At 37.6% G+C, this 23,053-nt stretch overlaps 3 protein-coding genes across 4 annotated transcripts in view; 2 read left to right on the top strand and 1 right to left on the bottom strand.

The window, feature by feature from the left end:
- Positions 1-12,492, top strand: part of bean1 (brain expressed, associated with NEDD4, 1) — a 40,005-nt gene extending 27,513 nt beyond the window's left edge. For both annotated transcript variants that reach the window (XM_056743572.1, XM_056743581.1), the window contains one exon: positions 9,378-12,492. In XM_056743572.1, the coding sequence (XP_056599550.1) occupies positions 9,378-9,741 (364 nt within the window). In that variant the 3' untranslated portion in view covers positions 9,742-12,492. The remainder of the gene's footprint in view (positions 1-9,377) is intronic.
- Positions 12,493-13,830: 1,338 nt separating this feature from the next.
- si:ch211-189a15.5 (uncharacterized) lies at positions 13,831-17,559 on the top strand. Its single transcript, XM_056754225.1, is given in 3 exon segments — positions 13,831-14,521; positions 15,938-16,918; positions 16,920-17,559. Coding segments are annotated over 3 exon segments (1,578 nt in total). The 5' UTR covers positions 13,831-14,188; the 3' UTR covers positions 17,184-17,559.
- Positions 17,560-17,844: 285 nt separating this feature from the next.
- On the bottom strand, positions 17,845-20,890 carry tk2 (thymidine kinase 2). Its single transcript, XM_056754240.1, has 10 exons — positions 20,606-20,890; positions 20,320-20,357; positions 20,123-20,197; positions 19,957-20,010; positions 19,754-19,843; positions 19,083-19,156; positions 18,897-18,985; positions 18,714-18,793; positions 18,492-18,572; positions 17,845-18,393 (listed from the first exon to the last, which is right to left on the bottom strand). The coding sequence occupies exons 1-10, from the start codon at positions 20,769-20,771 to the stop codon at positions 18,307-18,309; spliced, it is 834 nt and encodes a 277-aa protein (XP_056610218.1). The 5' UTR covers positions 20,772-20,890; the 3' UTR covers positions 17,845-18,306.
- Positions 20,891-23,053: the final 2,163 nt, after the last annotated feature.

Raw genomic sequence — 23,053 nt, 5'->3', positions numbered from 1 at the left:
AGTCCCTGTGAACTTGAAGTTGCGATCGTTTTAACTTCCGTATTTGGACACATTTCTGAGTGAAATGGAATTTCTAATGAGAAAAATAGTGGCCGTGGCTTTCGTCTTTCTCTGCGATTTGATTTTGAAAGGGAACTGGCAGCAGATTGACAGTTAAAGGGGTGGAGTTGCAATCATGGCGTGCAAAGGATTATGGAGAGTGTAATCCGTGAGTTTAAAAATCAGGTGAAAGGCGACAGGAATGGCTGGGAGAAGGTGCTGATGCAGGGGGGCGTGGCAGACAGCGGTGGAGTTGATACAATAATAACAAAACACAGACCATTATCACAATATTTATAACCAAATAAAAGTGTGAAACGAATTATGTATGTTTAAGATTTAATCAAATAAAAATTTAAACCGGAAGTGCTTTTTGACCAGTGTTTACATTTTGCAAAGTTGTCAAGGTTCGATAAGGATTATCAATGCTATTATTTAGATACTGGTCATTGGAAATAGGGAACATCTATATACCTGTACAACTCACATTTATGAGCTGACCCAAGGTAAAGGCTTGGCTTATGAATATTTATTTGACAATGTGACTAGAAAGTGGAATATTCTCTGTTAAAATCCAGAGCCATTGAGAGAGAAAGAGTCGTATTAACTCTGTAGACGGCAATGGAACAGTTTTATCACAGCAATGGCAGTTCATATATCCTCTAAATAGTTTCCGGAAGTCATCTACGCATTGTACTGTAGCAAAACTATTGACCTATTTAAAGACCTAAGTCGTTTAATTAATAAAAAAGTTGAAGAATTGGAACCACCTGAAGGCTTCATGAATCACGTGACATGAAAAATGTGAACTTCTAATTAATATTCATGAGCTTTGCCATCCACACTTTCTAACCGACTCCATACTTGACTTAAAGTTTTTTTAGTGTTCACTTGCATTGTTGATGTAAAACACATCTGTCTAGTTAAGTTATGAATCATTCCCACACTTACTTTTCTTCAGTACTAAAAGCCAGTTGCGTAACAGATGTCTGATGTATAAAGCGTGTGACTGCCCATTTGTGTGCGTGTTAAATAGCAGAGAGGGAAGGTTTAGTCAGGGTCATGTTTGCTCTCAACTCTCCTGCCCTTCATGGCTTGTTTCACAGAGTGCCAATGTTATTTACATCTCTATGACAGTTCCATTAGGCTGGCAGAGCCCTCTGGTGCAGCTCGGTGAAGGGGCTTTTGAACAGGGTGAAATTACTTCTCCGTGGGAGCAAGAGCTACCTGAAAGAGCAGGGCCTCCTCCTGTTAAATAGCAAATTATGATGGATATAGAATATTAGTGTTGCCCCCGAGGCCCATTAAGATTACTGAATGGTGTGTAATTCTGTTTGCGAGAGATATCCGAATCCTTAATTTAATTAGGCCACAGCCGCATACTTCTGGGAGTCAGATCATCTGAGAACATGATGGAACATTAATGTAAGATCTTCATTTATTTATGAATTCTTTTTTATCTGGTGTAAAATGTTTTAATTTTAGTACATGAAGCCTACTGTATGTACAGTACATACTGTATGTACTACTTTCAGCTTGTTTGTTGGTCACTTTTGCTTTCCACTTCTGCCGCTGCAAGCCCAATGTATGTGTACCCTTTTACTGTCTTAGGACTGTAGTGTTCTGTATGGTATGTGTGCTCATAGTGTTTTGAGAGAGGAGGAGGTCTTACAGATGCTGAGGCACTGAAGCTGAACGGAGCTCTCCATCACTGCCTGCCTCCGTGCTCACCTTCATTCATCTGTGTCAGAAACGAGCAAGAGCAGAATCGTTCTTCAGATCATAGGAGACGAGCCTCCAGTCACATCATAATGTGCATTTATCACAACTGGCACGTTTCAGCTCACCCCATCAGCCTCCATTACAATCCTCAAGGTAAAAGAAACGTAGCTTTAAACAACATAAAGGCAGAGCGTGGAGAAATGTATGTCCGTGTTTGTTGTGTTGAGGTCTCCATTTGCAAACTAGTGGCAAAAGACGAAATGAGAAAAGAAAACACTGGATGCGACATATACTGTATATGACTATATATTTATGATAAAGTGGAAAATGTGACCATTGTTAATGTTTAATTTTTTGCATACCAGAAATACCAGCAAACAGCTTATAAATCAAAGTAAATGTAAAAATAATTATATGATACTTATATTTAAGGGTAGGGTGAGGGTTATCGGATATAATATACAGTAAGTACAGTATTCAAATCTAAGGAAAGGCCCCATAAAACATTGAAACCTAATGTGTGTTTTTGTGCGCACGTTCCACCCAGGCATTTCCGCATGCCACGTTTGGGAATATGCCAGTTTATTCTATACACACATGGACATACAGTATGTGGACTGTAACATGGAGTTTTCACAGCTATGCAGTTCTTTGAAATCTTCAGGACTTTGGAATGAGGAGCCATTGGCACAGTGGGAGTTGGTGCATGCCCATTGCCACAAAATGACGCTGTGTGTGTGTGTCCTTGTGTCTCTTCGATGCTGAGAGGGAGGGGCTGTGACATGTGAGTCACGCCAGGGCTGCCATGGCCACAGATGGCACCAGGGAAGTTAGAGCTCAGAGTATGTATATCATCTGCTCACCTGTGGTGCCCGCGAAGTGCCGCTTCCGCAGGGAGGGAAAGAACTTGATTGTTTTAATTATATATTTTATAATGTATTTTTATAGTGCTTTAGCTCTTGAGTGCCATCATATTCTAAAATATTTTTAAGGATATTAAGGAATTTGGAATATACAAATTTTTAAATTAAAAAATTCCACACTGTGGACATTGTGGCACCTGAGCTCTTTATTTTTATTGCACTATAAATAGAGTTGTTTTAAAATGTACCTGGGAATGACAGAGAGTATATATGTTCCTGTGCTTTGCAGGTGTTTTCTGTGATATACTCTCGGGAAACGGGAACTGTCTGCATTTGTTGAAGGTGGAAAAACAACTGTTGCTTGGAATTGTTTCTGGGAAAAACAACAGCCTGATTTTAAAAAAGTGTCAAAGCAAATGCAGGCTGTTTATTCATTTAGGAAAGATGAGATAAGACCCCCAATCTGGGCTAGGATATTTGCATAGCCAAATTAATGAATTATTCTTGAGCTGTGTGTGTGGAGACGGAAGGGACCCCAGGGACGCTCCTTACCAGGGAAATATATTGGTGCAAAACAGTTCTCACCCTATTCTAAAGAGACCTAATAGCTTTAGGTAACACTCACACTGAGGCATATGGATAGCCTAGAGAATCTATCTTTCTAAAAGGAGTTTTCATACCCTTTTCTGTTATTCTTAGGGGAACGCTCTGCATTTAAATTAAAAAAACTAGATAGATACATACACACAAGGAGGCTATGCACTGTTATCTTGATCAGATCCATTATTTATGTATAAGGAATACTGCAGGGAACAAACTGCTGAGGGTAACCAGGGTAACAGCAGATGTCATCTTATTCATATTGATTACACATGACAGCAGGTGTCAGAACTTTAACAGTCTACAAAGCACAGGTCTGCATGAAAGACAAATGCATGAAGCCCAAACCCTGTCAGGGTGACCTGACCACACCAAAGTGTGATATTTAAAACTGAAATCGTTTTATATTTCTATCAAAGCAATTAAATGGAGAATTGCAATGCTTTTCTGTCTTAATGACGAACTGTGACAACTAAATAAAACCATATTGATCTTTTTAATAATTACGAACCCAAACCAGAGGTTGTTCATCATGAGCATTTAGCACATGCAGAATTGAAATTAACTTTTTCACTCACCAGCCCATTTGGCTGATAATTTTAAAAGGTACATGCCATTCAGAACGTCTAAGCCATAAGATAAAATAAAATTATGATATGAGTAAAAAAACAAAATAAAATCATCTTATATATAAACATTTACTTGAATTTACTATATTATTCCATTCCATTTTCTACCGCTTATCCGAACTACCTCGGGTCACGGGGAGCCTGCTCCTATCTCAGGAGTCATCGGGCATCAAATCAGGATACACCCTGGATGGAGTGCCAACCCATCGCAGGGCACACACACTCACTCATTCACTCACGCACTCACACCCTAAGGACAATTTTGTTTTTACTATATTATATTATATAATATAAAACCAGCTTATATATAAACATGTTTCTTATAAAATGTGCATTTTATGTTTTACAGAAATTGCAGTTATTTGGATCCCTTCTTTCTGACGTGTTTGTCCTAAATAATTTTGAGAAAATGCATTTTAGGTGGGGAAATACAATTGATACAGTAAAATACTATGCCCAGTTTGCCACATGACATGCCTGTACTTTTTGGTTTCTGGAAGTTTGAGTCTTCGTTATTGCTTCAGGGCAAATGGACCAGCATGGTTTTATTTGTTGCGTAGTGAGAGATATGTTCAAGTCAGATATACACAGATGCTGCTCATTTAGGCTGTATTTAATGTATCACAATGACTCACTAGCTGAGTATTTATGCAGGTTTGGTCTACACTAACAAAGTAAGGTAACATCTTTCATGAAACATAACTTGCCGAAAGGGCTAGTGATTTAAAAGAGTTGATTTTTACACAAATTTGACGAGTATTAATTTCAAACCATGAGTATTTGTAACATTAAACAGTTCTTGGTATACAGTAGATTAAAGTGAACTGAAGGGTTCTGCTGTACTGCAGGTGGACTTTCTATTTGGCTTCATTCATTTACTGTACAAATAATGTAATGCAGCTTAATGAAAGGACCATAGAATACATTTGTATATAATCCAGTTCAAAAGAGCAGCGTCAGCAGAAGTAAATGCCTAATGTCGACAGAGTGGCGCTTGTATCTGAGTGGAGTATTCTCAGGGAAGTTTGCCATATCATTATGGGGTTATAAGCATTGAGCCAAGCTGTCAATATTGGATACCTTGTGCCGGCAGTGCAGAACGGCTTCCCGTGGTTTCCACCTGTGGCAAAATATGCTTGTTAACATGGTTTGAATGTTATAGTTAACGTCTGTTTTGTTAGTTGTGTTTTGCACAACTAACAAAAATCATTCCTAAAATCGTAAATCTTCACTGGCTATAAGGTTGTCACGATACCATAAGAAAATCTTACTGTACTATGCCAGCTGAAGTATCACAATACCAATTGAAAGGCTAGATGATGTAAAAAAAATTGCTTATGACAAGATCAAAGCTAGATAAAAGATACAGATACTTCGTTGAACAGTACCTGTTTGATTATGAAGATAAGTGTTTTGTTGTTTGTTTTCTTCTTGTTAGCGAAGGTGCTAGGATAAGTACTTATATAAATGTTCTGTCAGTTTTTGTCACTATTGTTAAATTCCAGCACGATGGCAAAACAGAAGTTATTTTTCTTTTGAGCGCCAATGTTTATCTGGAACCTCTTTAATATTGTACTTGTCCAGATAACGTTACTTGAGAGAGAGCGAGAGGGCGTTGGAGCTGAAACTGGAAAGCGAGCGTAAAAGCAACGAAATAAATTTCTTCTCACAAAAGTTGAAGTTGACATTTAATATCCACGAGCTTATTTAAAACAACAAAAGACATGCACCACCACAATTACACCGTGTCTACACTGGATGCGGCGTGACGTGACATGAGAATGCATTAGAACCCATTATAATTTACAATTTGCGTCTGGTGTAGACACGGTGTTAAACTTATTTCAAATTAAAACATTAAGAAACGTGTATCTTCAAATATTGATATGCTTCATTTTATAAAACATTTCAGTAAAAAACAAGATTAGTTTACTCACCTTTATCGTCTGAGATGATTTTCAGAAAATGGCCGCCAGCGCTCTTGAAAGCCAGTCAAGTTCTACATCACATGATCTCAATATATTTTGTAACGTTTATAGCAAGAAATTAAGTAATATGCGAAACTAAAATCAGAATTTTTTATTCAGCCATATTTACTATGACCATGAATCATTTTTTACAGTATACTTTAGGGCTCTATTCTCAACCAACTAGGGATGAAAAGGCTAAATTTAATAATGAACATTAAGCTCCTTGTATCGGTTTTTGAGAGTTCACAGCAAGAGGACTTTTTACATGTTACTGCAACCTAAGAGAGCTTTACTGTGATGGGGTGTGATTTACCATCATGACATGGAAGAGAAGAGAAGCTTTTATTATAGTGTTTACTCAATCTTCCCTTAAAATGGGTCACAGCTACACCATTTCCCTGGTATCATCACCTCTTCCAGTTGAGCAGGTGGTGTGTTAATTAGCACACATCACCTCACTGAAGCCAGACAGAGGAGAGATAGTGGATCTCTGGATCTACGATACAGATTATCTTGGTATCTGTTATTAAAAATGAATGATAATTACAGTTATGCTAAATGCAATACTAATACTAAGTATTAATTGCAACTGTACTATTTTCATGACAGCAATAGGTCACCCAGAAATGAAAATTCTGCCATAATTTATTCACTCTCATGTCATTTAAAACCTGTATGACTTTCTTCAAAGTATCATAAGGGATTTGTTCAGACCAAACATGTGTTCAAGGCAGAGATCTCTGTCCACCACAGTATCTCTCCCCTATTCATCCCTCACATGTAACCCTAAGGGTGACAGACTAAACCGATTCTAGCATCCAGTTTCCGCTCTCACTTACAATCTGTAATGGTTAAGCACACAGCAGATCCAACTACCCTGCTGCTGTCCTCTTACACTTTCTAACACCCTGTGCACACACAGAGATGATTTTCTCTTGGATACACACTTAAGACAACTGATGTGCTCTGCGAGAGCTTGTTAGCAGTGTTGCAGGCCATCATATAGAGAAAATGAAATTGACCGTTTTTTGGGTGGAAATGTTGTGAAAAGACCATCAAATATACCCTCATTATTTTGCATTAAGCTTTTATAACAGTATAATTTATAACATGCTAAAATATGTTTATATTTAATATAATATTACTTCAAATGAACAAAAGTCATATTCTCTTGACTGTAGATCTTTCATGTAGCTTTCATTTCTACCTCACCTGTCTTCTAGCACTCTAGTGGCTAGAATAAGTTATGAATAACAAGGGATGAACGATATGTTTTGGGCCATATCGGTATCAGCAGATTTCTAATATTATCGTATGGACCAATATATTAAAGCCGATAAGTTGTAATTCAGTTTCACTGGATACATTTGTTCTGTTGTGAGACCTGTTAGAATTGTGGCGGTTGAGAACACTTTTTTATGTTGCTCTTGAATAACATCTATAATTTGTTTATTAAATTAACATACCAGAAAGTTAAATAATATTTTACTAGTGTCAAGTAGGCATGATTTTCGGAAAAATAGAGAACTAAATATTACCTTGTTTTTTGTATTCAGTGTTAAAAAAATAAAAGCAATTGCCACTTACAGTATGGCCTTTTGTTTCAGGCTTAGAAAAAATATATGTCAATATTTAGATACTGTATAGACGGTTTCATCTTAACAACATAAACAAACTTTGCTGCGCACCCCAATTGAACTTCCGGTACACTTTCACAAACAATAGAAAGATTGCCTGTAGATTATTTCTGATAAAAATCAAAAGAAACTAGCCAAGATTTAAACGTAGAGCAGCAAGCTCATTGGCTGCTGGTACGGAGGGAACCAATCACTTTGCTGTGTAGTAGTTATTATGTAGGATAGGTTAGACTTGGAACTGCGCCATCTAGAGTTTCATGGCAGAACTGGTGTCATTTCTGTCATGATAACTCTCGGAGGGTTTCGCATGGTAGTGTGCATGACATATAAATGGATTTGGTCTTGGCAGAATAGATCTGCTTTGCTGCTGCGGCAGCAGACCAAGTAAGGAGACTTGCTACTGCCAATACATCCACAACATGCTGCTGTGTGCATATAAGGAATGCTGCTGCTGCACATACCTGTATAACATATGAATAAACCCCCATCAAAGTATTGCTCAATTTATCAATGCAAGCCAAGGACAGGAACACCCCCAACAGATCTATCGCCAAGACATGTGTACTGCTGCTGCCCCGAAGGACTATGTGACCGCATGTATTACTATCTATGTGTGCCTGGGCTTTCATGCCGACCGGCTTAATGCTAATGGCCTATGACTATGTGTGCCCTGGCTACCTCCCCGACCGGCTAAGCCCTAGTGGCTTATAACTATGTGAGCCTTGGCTACCAAGCCAACTGGCTTAACTCCGATGCCTATGACATTGTGAACCTGGCTTTCGTGCAGATCTGCTTAATTCTAATAGACGCGCACTTAGTGCAAGTTAATTAAACGAGATGTGTTGCAGTCCAAAGATGAGACCCCACCATCCACCCAAGCAATTATCAAGATTTAGTGAGATGAGGTTACTTATAACCCATATACCCACAGCAATGCCTGCCCTCTACAGGTCATCATACTTACTTTTTTCAAGCCATTAATCAATGAAGCACATGCTTCTGCCATTGCACACGCTTAGATAACATAGATTTACTAGCTGAGTATGGCGACCCCAGAGTAGTGGGCGACTTTGAACAACACCGATTGAGGCTCCCAATTATGGACCGGATTCCGGTTTCAAGATCGTATTGGAAGATCCTTACGAGGATGCATTATTGATGGTATGATGAGTCTGCACCACTCATTTTGCAATGATATCTGTATTAACGATAAGGAATATAATACGACCATATACTGAGAACCATTGCACACTGACATACTGTAATAACACATACATATGAATTACATGCACAGCGAGTAGTAAGGAGTAAAGATTATTCACTTATCTTAAGTCTGGATGCTTCTGAAATGCGCTGCCTCTGAAATGGCTGCACTGCTGCAACGATCACTAACCGAGATTTAAACGTAGAGAAGCAAGCTCATTGACCGCTGGTACGGAGGGAACCAATCACTTCGCTGTTATTATTTTCCAAAAAAAGGCAAACTACAGTATATGAGGAAATATACGTTTTATTTAAATATACAGAAATTAAAAGCTCCAATGAAAAAAGCATACATTAAGTAAAAAACAATTTTTGTTTGTTAATTTAGTTGACTCAGTAATCTGTGTGCCTCTGTATTATTTTTTACAAAGCATCCTGAGCTTCAGTTTATGTTCCACAAAGTTTGTATTACATAATAATGTAATTGAATAAAAAGGAAAGTCTTACGTTGGACATCGCTTTTGGCCGGGACTGTGTATACCCAACTCCATAGCAGTATATTTGACTCTAGGATATTATATTGATATCCAACGATGTGTTTCTTTTTATGTGTTAAATAAAATTCTGAATCACAGATTTTCACTGTGGTCTTGTATTCTTTGGTCACTGTGTAATACTCATACTCGGTGCCTTATACTTTGTCTTTTCCTTCAGTTATGATGAATGTGTGGGACCAGGGACCCAGCTGTATGTTCCCACGGACAATCCACCCCCTTATTCCATCACAGACCCATGCCGGGGCGTGCCACACAACTACAGAGAGATGGACGACCTGCCTGCTGGTGCTTGCTGGGTGTCAGCAAGCAGCTCTTCTCAATATCCAACCAGATTGCAGGACTTTAGGCACCAGCCAACCGCCTCCATCTCTTTGTCAGGTTTACCTTTAGAGGAAGCTCCTCCGTATGAGGCAGTAGTGAGTGAACAAAACCATCCCCTCCCTCTGATGCCCCTGGATCTTCTCAAACACACCAGAGAAGGAAGCAGCCCTCAGGAAACCGTTCCCCACCGGATCCTGTAATCCCTGCCTCTCCAGCACACTCATGTATCACCTGTACTAAACCAGCTTTGAGAGGGACTCCTTTGTTTGACTGGAACCTCCTGCATCAAGGAAGACTCTGTGAACTCAGAACTGTAACGGACACTTGCAGAACCCCACAGTTACCTCTTACATCTACCAACATGGCTTTCAGACACTGCATTTCCTTTTTCATCAAACACAAATAGGGCCGCCATGAGAGCACAGGGCTATCGACCACTTTTTTGTTGATCACTTTACGCTTGCGCGTTGTGTCAGTAGCTATGTGTCGGCTGTTGGACGTTTACTGTAGATGGTTTCAGTAGATAGCTTAAAATTTTATGGCATAAAATAAGAATAGTACTCTGGTCAGTTCACAGCAATTTAACAAATATCGTATCAGTAAGTGTAATCTACTTGAGTATAGAATAATAAATTTGCTTTTGTGTGAAAGAGTAAGTGAGTGTGCAAGTGTGAAGAGGATTCCTTGATTTCCTTGGTTTAATATGATTGGTTTTAACTATTTACTTTTCTGTCAGGTTCACTACCGTCAAAAATTATTGAACATTATCGTACAGTTTAGATTGGTTGTATGGTTCTTTTCTGGTCAAAACTCCCTGTCCATGCAGCCAGCATGAATAAGAGCAGGAAGCACAGCGATATCCCCCATTAGGGTAAATGGAACAGATCAAGCAGACGTCATTAGTTCTTAATGACATTTAAGTGTAACACATGATGTAAAGACATTGAGACTGTGAAAAGGAATAACAGTCAAATCCCATTTGAAAATGTGAGTTGGAGCTTGGGATGGAGGAGGGTTATTTGCTCCTGAGCAACGCGATTAGCTGCTGTTAGCTAAATGGAATTTAAATGGAGGCTGTGATTGCTCATATTTCTATTGGAGATGAGGATCAGCTGATGCGGGCTTTACTAACGTGCCAGAACTAACGCTATACGCTTGATTTTGTAATCAGCAACTTTTTTTTAAGAATATACTTTGTACATTTCATAGATTAAATTGCATAGATGAGCAGTTACGTGAATGTCATCATAAAATCAGAATGCTAATACACATTTTATTTCTTCACATCTAGTACATAGATCACTGTGATTTTTCTTTTTGCCAAGACCACTGCTTTCTGGAAGTCTCCTGGCAATGCTACTTTTAAATAACTATTAGGAAGACACCAGATGTGTGTGATAAGTTTGTTGTCCATGCATATAAAAATAAAAAAACAATAGTTAGAAAGGGCTGTAGCAGACATTACATTATTCTTTAAAGATGTACCGATGCTGTGTACATTATAATAGAAGAGCTGAGACTAGTAACAGCTCAGTGGAAAAGTTACCGTAGCAGTGATGTCAATATAAGATAGTTCTTGCTAGATACTTTGTTCTTCCAAAAAAAATGTTTCAAATTTGTTCCTAAAATGTTTGCCTGGTTTTGTCATCAAATCTGCTTCATTCATTGCAACACAAAAGGTTTCCCTGCACATGCATGTTTCTATACAATGTCCCTATTCACTACAAAGACTGTTAGATTTCAGAACACTGTAAAAATTACCAACCTTTTTTTCTCCTTGACCTTGATGTTTGTAGGTTTTACCTTTTTAATATCACAGAAGGTGTCAGCTGCAACAAATAAACAAATGTTATGTGTCCCAAACTTAACTTCCGGTAGACCTCCACAATGAATAAGAAATTAAGTTTAAACTTAATTTACTACAATTATTATTCATATAAATTAATAAAAAATTGTTATAAAAGTTAACTTCAGGCCAGCGCGTGCGACCAATGAAACGGTCTATAAAAAGATATGTCAAAAGGAATATACATTTTTTAGAAGCATAAATTTAAAATGGCCCAGGAAATGAAACTGCATGACATCTTTATCTCACCACTTTCCATTCCCTGCACGGAAGAATATACATATAGAAGAGCAACTGAGAGATATATAAATGAAGTTGGTGCATGATTGCATATTTGTGCATAACTGAAATGAATATTAAGTGTCCCAATATTTTTTTATTAAATTAATGTAGTTTGAATTGATGTCAACTTTAGACATCCGCATTATGGGATTTCTTTTTTATACTCGTCTTCTGAAAAACATTCATTTAATCAATAATGAGACCTCTGAGGTAGCATTAGAAGTTTTTTTAGATCTTTCGAAAAGCTGGCTTCTAGCTTCTCCATCTGTTAATGTACCTCCTATAAAGGCAAAAATTGTAATGGTGAATGCCTTAGGAGACGGAGTGGTCCAGAATTTAAATTCTTTAACATGACTAGAGGTGTATTATCTGTTGCCACTTCACTGTAATGCTGACATTGTGTCTGTAGCAATTCTGTGTGCACTGTGGACTATAATAAATGCACACATACCAGTCACATTTAAAGAAATCTTATTGTAAATCTAATGTTTTTACCAATGGTTATTTATTAGGGGATTGTGTTTCAGTGGCACCTTAGGAGCTGATTTTCAAGAAAACATATGCTACACTATTTAGCCAGTTTTACGGTTTCATTAGACCACATTTTGTGCACTTTCATTCTTTCTTGTTATGTGGAAATTGTTTGTTTTACCATAGCACCTTTGCATCAAGCCCATTATAAATGTTGACATGCGTGTAATAAATCTACATCTCAGATGTGTCGTTTCATTGTCACAATATTGTGCTCTGCTGATGTTGATTTATGTTTTGTATTAGAGTCTTTATTCCCATACCACTGTAACCAGAAAAAATAAAAAAGACACAAGACTTCTTTCAAGAATCTCTTTTCTGAGCATTCGTCTGTTTTTATAATTGTTATTTAAGCTAAATTGACTATTACTCTGTATTTACAAAACACTGCAATGTAGGATAATGTTGTTATGTATAGTTGGTACATTTTAATGTATGATGTGCAATTTAGTAACAGATGTGGGTTATACACTAAAGGCTTCCAGATGGACAGAATATTTCTCAAACCACTTTACACATTGACTCCTGTCATTTAAAATTTATGACAAGTGTCTCACTAGCACTGATGTGGATATCCATCTTTCTTCTTCCTGTTTGCATAGCGGACTCACAGAAAGCCTCCTGAACAGATGGACTGGGCCAAAGCTCCACTCTTAATTAGCTTTTTACCCAGAGCTCCTCCTTTATTAAATCAATCAGAGGAATGCTGATTGTACCCAGAGTCGAAACACACGATGAGCCCACATAGTGTAACGTCCATCAAACTTACAGAACTTGTGTATTGTCATTGCATGTACACAATATTACTATATTTAAGTAACATTTACTACTTGTGGTTAATTCATTTAAGTTACTTTTAAATGTTTTTTTAAATGTAGTTACTTTCATCATAGTTCTACTAAAAGTATGCATAGAATTACTTACTTCGTTAGTTTTTATCCTCACTATGGTTATTATTTTATGAGGGCTTATTTAGTCATTCCTGCATTCATATAACATTTGAATTCATATTTGAAACGCGTGGTGTTACAACTGAGATGTTACTGATTTCTTTTTGTAAACTAATTTATATTACATAGCATTTTTTTTTGAGAAAGCAAACAGAAACTTTAACTTGACATCTGATATCTGATAGTACTTGTTATATTCTGATAATAATACTAGGATAATATACCATGGCAATACATGTTATCATCTTCATATACATGTGGTATTTATGTCACTCTTGAGGTACAAAGAATACTTGTAATAACTTCTAATTCCATGTAACATGTCCTTATACGTGTTACATTAATAAGTTCAAAATAAAATGCCATTGTATTGCATGAAAGAAAGAAAATATCTGGAAATAACTATTGCTCCCTACAGCATTATGTGCATTATTTTATTTAAAAATAAATAAAATAAAAAATCACTACAACTTACTAATGCACAGATTATATTAACATCGTTATAGCTCACATTATCTGTAATTTCACACAAGTTTCAAATAAACCAAAATGTTTACTTTGCTCATCCATTTTGGTGTTACATCGCCATCTGGTGGCGACGTTACTAACATCGACGTCATACCAAACACTTTCTCCACTAGATGTCAGTAATATTTCTAGCAGAAAATTACAAAGGTGACTTGAAGGTATATCACTAACCGGTCCTCGTTTATTTTTTAGCAAACCACGGACAAATTCAACAGGTGTAATACACTGAATCATAGATATACACTAGAATTAATGTCAGGCTGAAGCTCAGATGAACTATACAGATGCCGCAACCACATCGCGGATGCCTGTGATACGGGACATGGACATTTATAGGCATGTAGGCGGTTTTACTTGGTTGACAATTGTGAAACTATAAACAGACAATATGTATTTGAGGCTCTTCCGTTTCATCATGCCTCCTCATTTGCATACGGTCTACTTTCGCTTCCTCGTTTGACATCGCTTCATCGGGGGTTGATCAAGTTGATCGCTTCGCGTCCTATAATCATGACCAACAGCGTCGACGATCGAACGCCCGTGTCGCGCAAAGACGTGCTGGTGAAGTATTTACAGCACTACGACAGAGTTTCGTCTGAAGGTAATGTTAAAGTGTGTTCAGATCGACAGGTGACAGATGAAGGCAGACGCGTGTTAATGTCAGAGGAAGAACCGCGGAAGAGGTTTAACACACTGGATCTTTATCTGGCTCTCTATGAGTGCGTGAAGTACACAGACTATCAGAGATACATCCAGGGCTTTATTAAAGCCACAGAGTTACTGGAGATGTTCTGTGTCAACCTGTTTCTGTTTCCCTGGAAGAAGGAGATTAAAACTTTGAAGGTAAATGAAAGGTGTGGATGGAACTGGTGTCAGTACACCGCTGTTGGGTGACTTCCTGTAAACCTCCTGTTTAGTTATACGTCATACGCGTCATTGTACTCAATAATGCCTGAGACTGAGATATTTTATGACTTTCAGTACTTTTTGACTGATTTTTAGCAACAAATAAATAAATAAAAATGACTGTGCAATTCATTTGTACATGCCAACCCTGCTGAAAGAAACCATAGAATCAATCACAGGCATTTTAATGGATCTAATGGTTATAATTGGTTTTAATGGACACTATAATGGTATCTACTGTTTATGGGTGGGTTTGTTGGTTGGATGTTATCCGGCAGATGGGAACCACTGCAAGAAGACTCTCTAAAACACATATTGTAATGGTTTTAAAGGAATTCATATAGTTTGCATTTAAAATGAAAATTCTGTCATCATTTTCTCACCCTGTTGTCATTTTGAACCTGTGTGATGTTCTTTCCTCGGAGATATTTGAAAATGTTGCAAACAATGCAGTCAATGGGGACCAACAGTTTTCTGTTACCAACATTATTCAAAATCTACTTTTGTGTTGTGCAGAAGAAAGTCATACAGGTTTGAAATGACAAGAGGGTGAGTAAATGATGACAGAATAGCCATTGTAAAGGTGAACTACTCCTTTATTGGTTAACAGCTAATGGCTTGTATTGTAATGGAAACCATAAGAATTTAAATAAGTTAGTTTTTTCTCCAGTAGTAAGTGCATTAACTAACATGAATAACATCAATATAGTTTTTCAGCTTTTATTAATGTTTGTTAATAGTACAACTATTCGTGGAAGTTTATGGTGCATTAAATTAAGTTTGTTTAACTAAATTCGGGAGGAGCAGGAGAATGTAATCCAACCAATCAGTGAGCAGTAGTCGCTATAAAATCTGTCCCTCACCTCTGTCCCACGACAGTTTTAAGCAGCATCCCTCCTCTGCCCCATCACCTCATTCTCTACTGGTATCTATGCCAGTAAACGGGGGAGTACTCGGTTCGGGCCAAAATTCTGAGCTCGGAGCCCTCCCCTCAGATAGCACGCCAAATATGCTTTATTTCACCAGATAACACGTTAATGCAAACTTGTGAACTAATGTTAAAACATTTGCCTTTAAAATGTATTAGTAAATGCTGAAATTAACATGATAATGAATAAATGCTTTAGAAGCACTGCTCATTGTTAGTTTAAGTTAGCTAATGCATTTACTAATGTTAAAAAAACACAACCTCAATGTAAAGTGTTACCGAATTTGTATTGTTAATTAATCAGGCATGGGATCTTCATAATACCAGGAAGCAAGCTTATGTGTAGTGCTTTTGACAAATATAAATAGTTGCAAAACCGCTTTACAAAAAATACACAGAAGTTGATTGTTAATGTTTTCTTTTAGACATTCACAGGACACTTTGTCTACTACATCAAGCCAATTCTGCCTTTTGCCAAGAGTATTCTTCAGAGTATTGGTTACTGCATTGAAAGCGACACCGAGTATAGACTGTCTGACAGTGTCGACCCTGACAAGGCCAAAAAAATGGGATTCGACCTTTTCCTCGCCAGATTAGAATGTGAGTACCTCCTTGAGCTCATGGGCAAGAAGTCACATGTGGAATGTCTGGAGATCCTCCAGATAAGAGCTGCTCCTCTAAACCCCAGTGCTGAAGATGATGTCCCGGGGCACACAAGTATCTGTATTCCAAATGAGGATGTTCTTCAGGAGGATAAACACGTTGAAGGTGGCTCATTGGTAAATCCAGAGGAACAGCAGAGACAGACGATTAAAACGTATAACCCTCATGATCAAGAAAACCTTGAGACTCAAGATAGTACAATCACTGATGTAGAAAGACCATCCAGCTCATTTATGGCTGATGATAAGTCTATCCTGGAAATGAAGGAGAACTACCCAGACCTGGCTATCCGACAAAAGCCTATTTTCCGGAAGTCTCAGAAAAAGTCTACACAACCTCTTAAAGCCAAGGAGCTGGTTGCATTTAAGGGGTACAGCACAGCCCTGTTCCCTGAGGTCAATACTGACATGAGTGGTCCCCAGTCTATAGCCATGCACAGTGAAACCACCCCAAGCAATAATACATTACATATCCCAAATGCAGTTGTAGAAGCTCAATGCTTAGATGACAAACCACTGGTTCTTCGAGTGGAAACGGTGTTGCAAGGATGCAAATGTGAGGGCCCACAAGAAAACTGTCTGGTTGACCGAACTGAGCAAATGGGCAAAATGCACAAAAAAGAACTCTGTGTAGATGAGCCCCTTAAATACCCCATAGAGGAGACCACACAGGCCCAGCTGTGCAATAGAAATAATGTCCATGTCACAGCCCCGCCCACTAAAACTCAAGTTGGGATGAGTTCGGCCCATTTTATGCAGCCAATCTCAAGAGCTTATCTGCAACATTGAAGGTTGCAGGAGCTGTGCAGTATCTGATGCCGTTCCTGGACAAGACAATACCATTAAAGAGCCTCCTCAGTCCATTTACATCCCAAGTTCTCCCTTGCCATCGGGACCACCAACTGACCACCATCAGACTGGAAATGAGGGTTCAAATTCTCAACTCCACAGGAGTCCCACATCGCAGCAACCGGATGATGACATCACCAAAACATATGTGATGTTGTAGAAGCACACAGTATTCCTTCACATCCTTGTTAGAAATGCTAAAGTGTGGAACAATATGGAAATGCATTGACCTCCAAATATGACTTTGCTAGCCTAGTACTGACCAGAATTTTTCTGCCGTTCAAAATGATTGTTACTTTCCTTTTAATCAAGCACTGAGAAGCCTTAAATGGTAACTTATTTATGAAAATTGCCTGTGTTCCCTATGATAGTTTTTTAAGTACAGGAAGGGTTCATGCTGCTTTTTTTATTAACACGCTAAATAAGTTTTAAGTCATAATAACTTTAGAGCTCTACTTGGTATTGTGCCTTACTAAATGTAAAGACAGTTAAAATGTGTACCCAATTGTCATAATGAAGTGTTCTGCAGGAATGTCTGTCATTGTGTCAAAGTTGTCATACTTCCTATTATTGTCAAAAAAAGGGTGCAATACACCTGCTGGTAGCGCAATGCACATGAATTTGTTTATGTGTAGGAATCGGCAAATGCAGAAACGTTGTTCAGAAACCAGAATACAGTGGTTGTCGCCACTAGGAGATTGCTCAGGTTGCGTCGGTGTAGAATTCATCAGAATAAAGGTTGGTCTACTACTAAATAATTTTAGAGACATTATTTTAAGGTCGAAAAACCACAACGTGTGCCTTTAAGAAAAACAACAAAATGTAATAAAAACATTTTATTAAAAAGTTAACTTTAAATTAAGTATTGATATAAATTACATTGTTCAGTAACGCACCCAGTAACTACCCAACACTGATCCCAATGGTTCCTTTCATATAGTATTTGCAGTTCCTCATACAGCAAATTTAACTCAAAAAGAACGCAAGATAAATGTATCTTTCCAAAGACATGCGTACTGTGGAATTTAAAAATAGAAATAGACAATCTTCTGTAAAGCTTAATCCATTTGACATGAAAAAATGTATACCAAAAAACAGCATTTAAATAAAACACCCACTGTATGTCATATCAACTATCTTCCAATTCCACCACTTCGTAAATCGTCAATGCGAGAGGAATGTTTGCACTACGTAAATTAAGAGATTCAGGTCACAGAAGTGCTCGCTTCATCTGTGTTTGTGGACTGATATGGCCATTGTTCTCACTTAGATCCTCTACTTGGTCAAAAGCAATTTGCCATTAAAATCCTCTCTCTGTTCTCCTCATACTGATGCAGCATCTTCTTAAGATCGTGATCTGCTGGGATTACCTGCCCACCAAATTAAACACACAAACTAGTATTAGTGAATGGAACATATAAACTGGTAGACAGGTGATTTTTGTATGGTAACAATTAAAAAGACTCACAAGGACTGGAGCAGGGACATCAAAGGACTTCTGATGAATTAGCCAGTCTTCATACAGGTTATGGATTGATTCTAAGTATTCCTAAAGGGTGATGAACAGTGACGATGTTTAATAACAGTTTTAATTAAATGGAAATATTCTAACTATACTTTTTAACACTTTGAGGTTTGTCGAGGTTTGATTATACAACTCAATGACAGTTATTCATCATTTTATTCTTACCATTGGAATAACCTTCTCTTCCTCTCGGCACCTCTGCTTTAGCCTCTCATAGCAGGTCTGTGGAGAGGTCTGCAGGTAAACTGTCACCAGAACACACACAAAACTGACATTACACAACAGAATTTCTTACAAAGTTACTAATCAAGTAATATTTGTGAGGCAATACTGATTTATATGCCATACCAATAAGGTCCACCGGAATGTCTATGTTCTTAAGGATCCACTCAAACCATTCACTTAAAACGGCAAAGTCCACTTCAGGCATCTTTCCACTGTCACCAAACATAACATACACGTTATTGCAATAAGCCTTTTGTCTCAACGTTTTGGTGGCACATAAAGCCATTTTAGCCTTAGAATAAAATATACCTTTTATAAAGATTCTCCACAAAAATGTACTTTGCACTGCAGATAGACCTTTCCAGCATTCTGATTGGTTGTGTCTGAATACAGAAATTATAAAAAAAAATATAAAAAATAAAGCTAATTCAGGATTTCATTCCAATTTGTTACATAGGGTGGACGTTTATAAGATTCAAATATATTGTTTAACTTTATTCTCACGAATGTAAATATATAAGTATATACAGTAAAGATTTTTTTAGAGTGCAAAGTTATTATAATATGATCATTCTTTTTGTTTCAATACAATAAAACAGATGCACATGCCAACAAGGCTCAAAAACATAGCAACAAATCTGATTGTAGGGTTGTGTATAAAAGAACTTGTTAATCAACATCACACCACGTTGAATTTTGCGCAAACTTGGGAGGATCGCTGCTTGTCGCTTTCTTGTTCGATTAGGAATAAAACTATGGTAGATCGTTATTGATGTGTTAAAAACTGCAATAGCATTACGCAGAGTCGTTCAGGAAAAGCCGCTGGTTCTTTCACTTTCGATTTCTCCATATATCATACAAAACAAGTAAAGGTACATATCAAAACAATAATAGGAGCGGAGTATGATCCTCCAAAGATGGCGGCCCAACATAGGGCGTGACGTCAGCTTCACATTCTCTATACTATAAATTAAACATGCCATTGGTGAGACATGTCGATCCAGCATTGTCAGTTGGACGTATGTCTGAAGAGTGAGACCCCATCTAGTTGGGTCCTGGTACATCAAACCCTATAAAAAATGAAATATGGTGTTCAAGCCAATTACACCTTTCAACAGTTATAACACATACATTTAATGCAATTTTTAAATGAGGTATACAAGAAGATTGCAAGACACCCTACCAATGGATTGCATCCATGCACATTTCTCCATTTAGTCACAGGTTCTGTCAAAACCTAAAGGACGAGAAACATTTCAGTTGTCTCCTAAATACCCAGAGAAAATATAGATTTCAGGTTCTAGCAGAAGCATTGTGCATAAATTATGCATACATTTAGTGAATATTACCTCAATGTCACTGGTTTTGCCGAAGTACTCCAGACACGTTGTCTTCCCACTTGCAATATTTCCCTCCAACCAAATCTATGGATGCAAATGAAAAAGCACCATGCAGGTTTCTACAGTTTCATCACCAAAATATGTGCCCCACATTTCATAGAAAATATTTGATTTATCATGATACAAGATGCAGATTTGCAGCTTACCACAGAGTTCTTATTCTCGCCATTTCTGACCAGTTTGCCTTGAGAAGACGACAACATAATTTAACACAAAGACACTTTTATTACGCTTAAGATCAGTAACGTTATGGCAGCAATAAAAGCAGAGGGGATGCAGGCAGCAAGTTTAAACCTAAATCAACACTGTTAATGCTTAAGAGACGATGATGATAATTAATAAATGTATAAAAATACTATTCTGGGCGTTGGCATTAAGACAAAAAAATAAATCATGAAATACTGCAACAATAACGGAGAACGGCAGGCGGACCGTGACTGTGTGATGCGCTGCGGCTGTAGATTCTGCTGCTCCACGCATGTCCGATCAAGTGCCTCTTCAAAATAGGAGTCTGACGGGCAAAAACATTTGATGGCAGAATGTGTGAATACAAAGGTAAAACGACACGACAGGCATCTTTTAAAAAGTGAACCGTCATTTCGCTTTTTCATCTATGACTACTAAAGAAATATAAAACTACAAAAGTGTTGAATGAACTCATTTTACGAACAACGACAACTACCGTGTTTAACAGGTTCGTGTTATGTAACTTGCAACAGCGAATATCAACCAAAGCATGTCAAAATAAAAGTCTGCATGGCAAAATAAAAGCTTTAAAAAAATATCACGACATAAAGATCGTGAACTTCTATATTTCTCTTATGTATAGACTTGTTTTATTATTTATATACGTGCACGATTGGAACACTGAAAATAGACTAATGATTAGTGTCAAAAGTAAGTTACAATTTAATGCTTTTATATCACAGAAATAAAAATGATCAGTTAATAAAATTAATTAAAAACACTTTAATATAATCCTTTCAGTTTTCACCAGCTTCATTATATTTAAGAGGACATTTTCAGACACACTCAGGCACAAATGTCTCCTCAATTGGAAATGTGTCATCTTTATTTTGACATGACTGTCTGCTATGGAGACTCCCTATTTTCAAAATGATAATGCTCTCTAGATCACATGTCGTGAGATTTTCCATTAAGATGTTAATTGCAAACTGAAACATGATCAATGTTCTAGAATGTATGTTTATAGTTTCAGTTAGCTTAAGTCATTATGCTGTTGTTGTATAAGGATGCACTTATTTATTTTCTGCAACAATTAAGTGAAACATTACTATTGGGAAAATAAGTGACATGGTATGGTAAGTCAAACTCAGAATGTGTACTCTGCATTCAACCTTTATAGTGAGCAGTGAACACACACACCCAGAGGAGTGGGCAGCTACCCAGAGAGCAATGGGGATAAAGCGCCTTGCTAGAAGATCCAGAGAAATAAATATCAGTCAATAAACTGATAGGCTATTAAGCACTGACAAATATGCGCATTTAGGAGATGTAACCGTTCAAATCTGACAGTCTGGCACGTGCGCTCAACCAAATCTAGAAATTCCATGACATCACGCTGCACTTAAGCCTCTAATCAAAGTTTGTGTCCAATCAAATCCGCTTCTTAGTCCGAAGATTCCCGCCCCCTTCACTTATTTTTAATGTCGTGTGTTGAAGTATTGGTTCATGATTCACAGTTGGTAAAGTATCTTGGGATACTTACAAAAAGAAGACTCAGAGAAGGCCATAATTCTCCACGATCACTTTATTAAGGACCCATCACAGCTTAAGACATGCACACAAAAGCATTTACTGGCTCAACACACAGTGCTTCCTCAGAGCCTTTAAAGTCCCAGTGAAATTAAAAACGGCAATCCTTTTTCTTTGTGAGATGAAGCAGCGGTTGTTGTAAATAGCTTATCGATGTGGGTCATTTTCTTTTTTAAATTAATTTAGGCCTACTCACATAATCGAAAAACGCAAGTCACGCCCACAAATTTCCTCCTTCTCCTTTCTCCTCCATTTTTGATATGTTTGTGTTTATACGTCTGGTGCACCACTATAGCTAATGGCAGTGGTATTGCGAGTGAGACAAGTGTGCAGTTTTGACTGGCTAGTTAATATTTATTATGGAACCCAAAGGTACAAGTTTAGTGTGTGCAGTTAGAGGCTGCCATAATACCCGGTACAAAAACAAAAACGTCTACAAAACATGTTTTTACCTTAATCCATGCCCCATTGCTGAACCTGGATGTTGTGCACCCTATGATCTCCGTCCATTATTCATTATTTTAGCCTAGTGGATGGCCTTTCTCCTGGACGATTCACCTTCTTGACTAAAATAACTAATAAACATTGTTTAAAGGCATGTATTTATGGGGAGAGTGACACTAAACTTTTGACAATAAAATCATAATTTTCAAGCATAACACTAAATTCGTGATGAGGCATGATCATGCTACGTAAGCTATTTAGACCAGATTTAGACCATTTAGAATTAGAACATTACATTATCTCTAGTCTTCCTTAAGGTTATAAATTGCGATCCAGTAACGTTAGTGCGCCAATTAACAACCTGAGCACAGCCAAACTACTAATAAACTCGAAAGTACAGGACAGTAAGAAAAAAAGTACATATAAGACTTTCACATCCAGTAGCAGGAAGGCTAACATAAGGTCTCCATCCGTTTCGCAACCCGTTGTCTCTTGCAGCTCGCGTCGTTGAGTGTAAGTTCGTCAGATATTGATTTGTGTCCGATCACTCTCTCTCTTCTCCTCTTTGTTTTATTTGCTGGCTCTGCCATAGGGATGGTTTGGAGACTTGTGTTGAACTAGATCGTTTCGTCTTATAGTTGGCTTACTTATCTTAGGGTA

The sequence above is a fragment of the Triplophysa dalaica genome, chromosome 1 (genome assembly GCF_015846415.1).
Source record: "Triplophysa dalaica isolate WHDGS20190420 chromosome 1, ASM1584641v1, whole genome shotgun sequence".
Classification (NCBI taxonomy): Eukaryota; Metazoa; Chordata; class Actinopteri; order Cypriniformes; family Nemacheilidae; genus Triplophysa; species Triplophysa dalaica.
The sequence above is the reverse complement of the archived record's forward strand: the minus strand, read 5'-3'. Positions and strand labels throughout refer to the sequence as shown.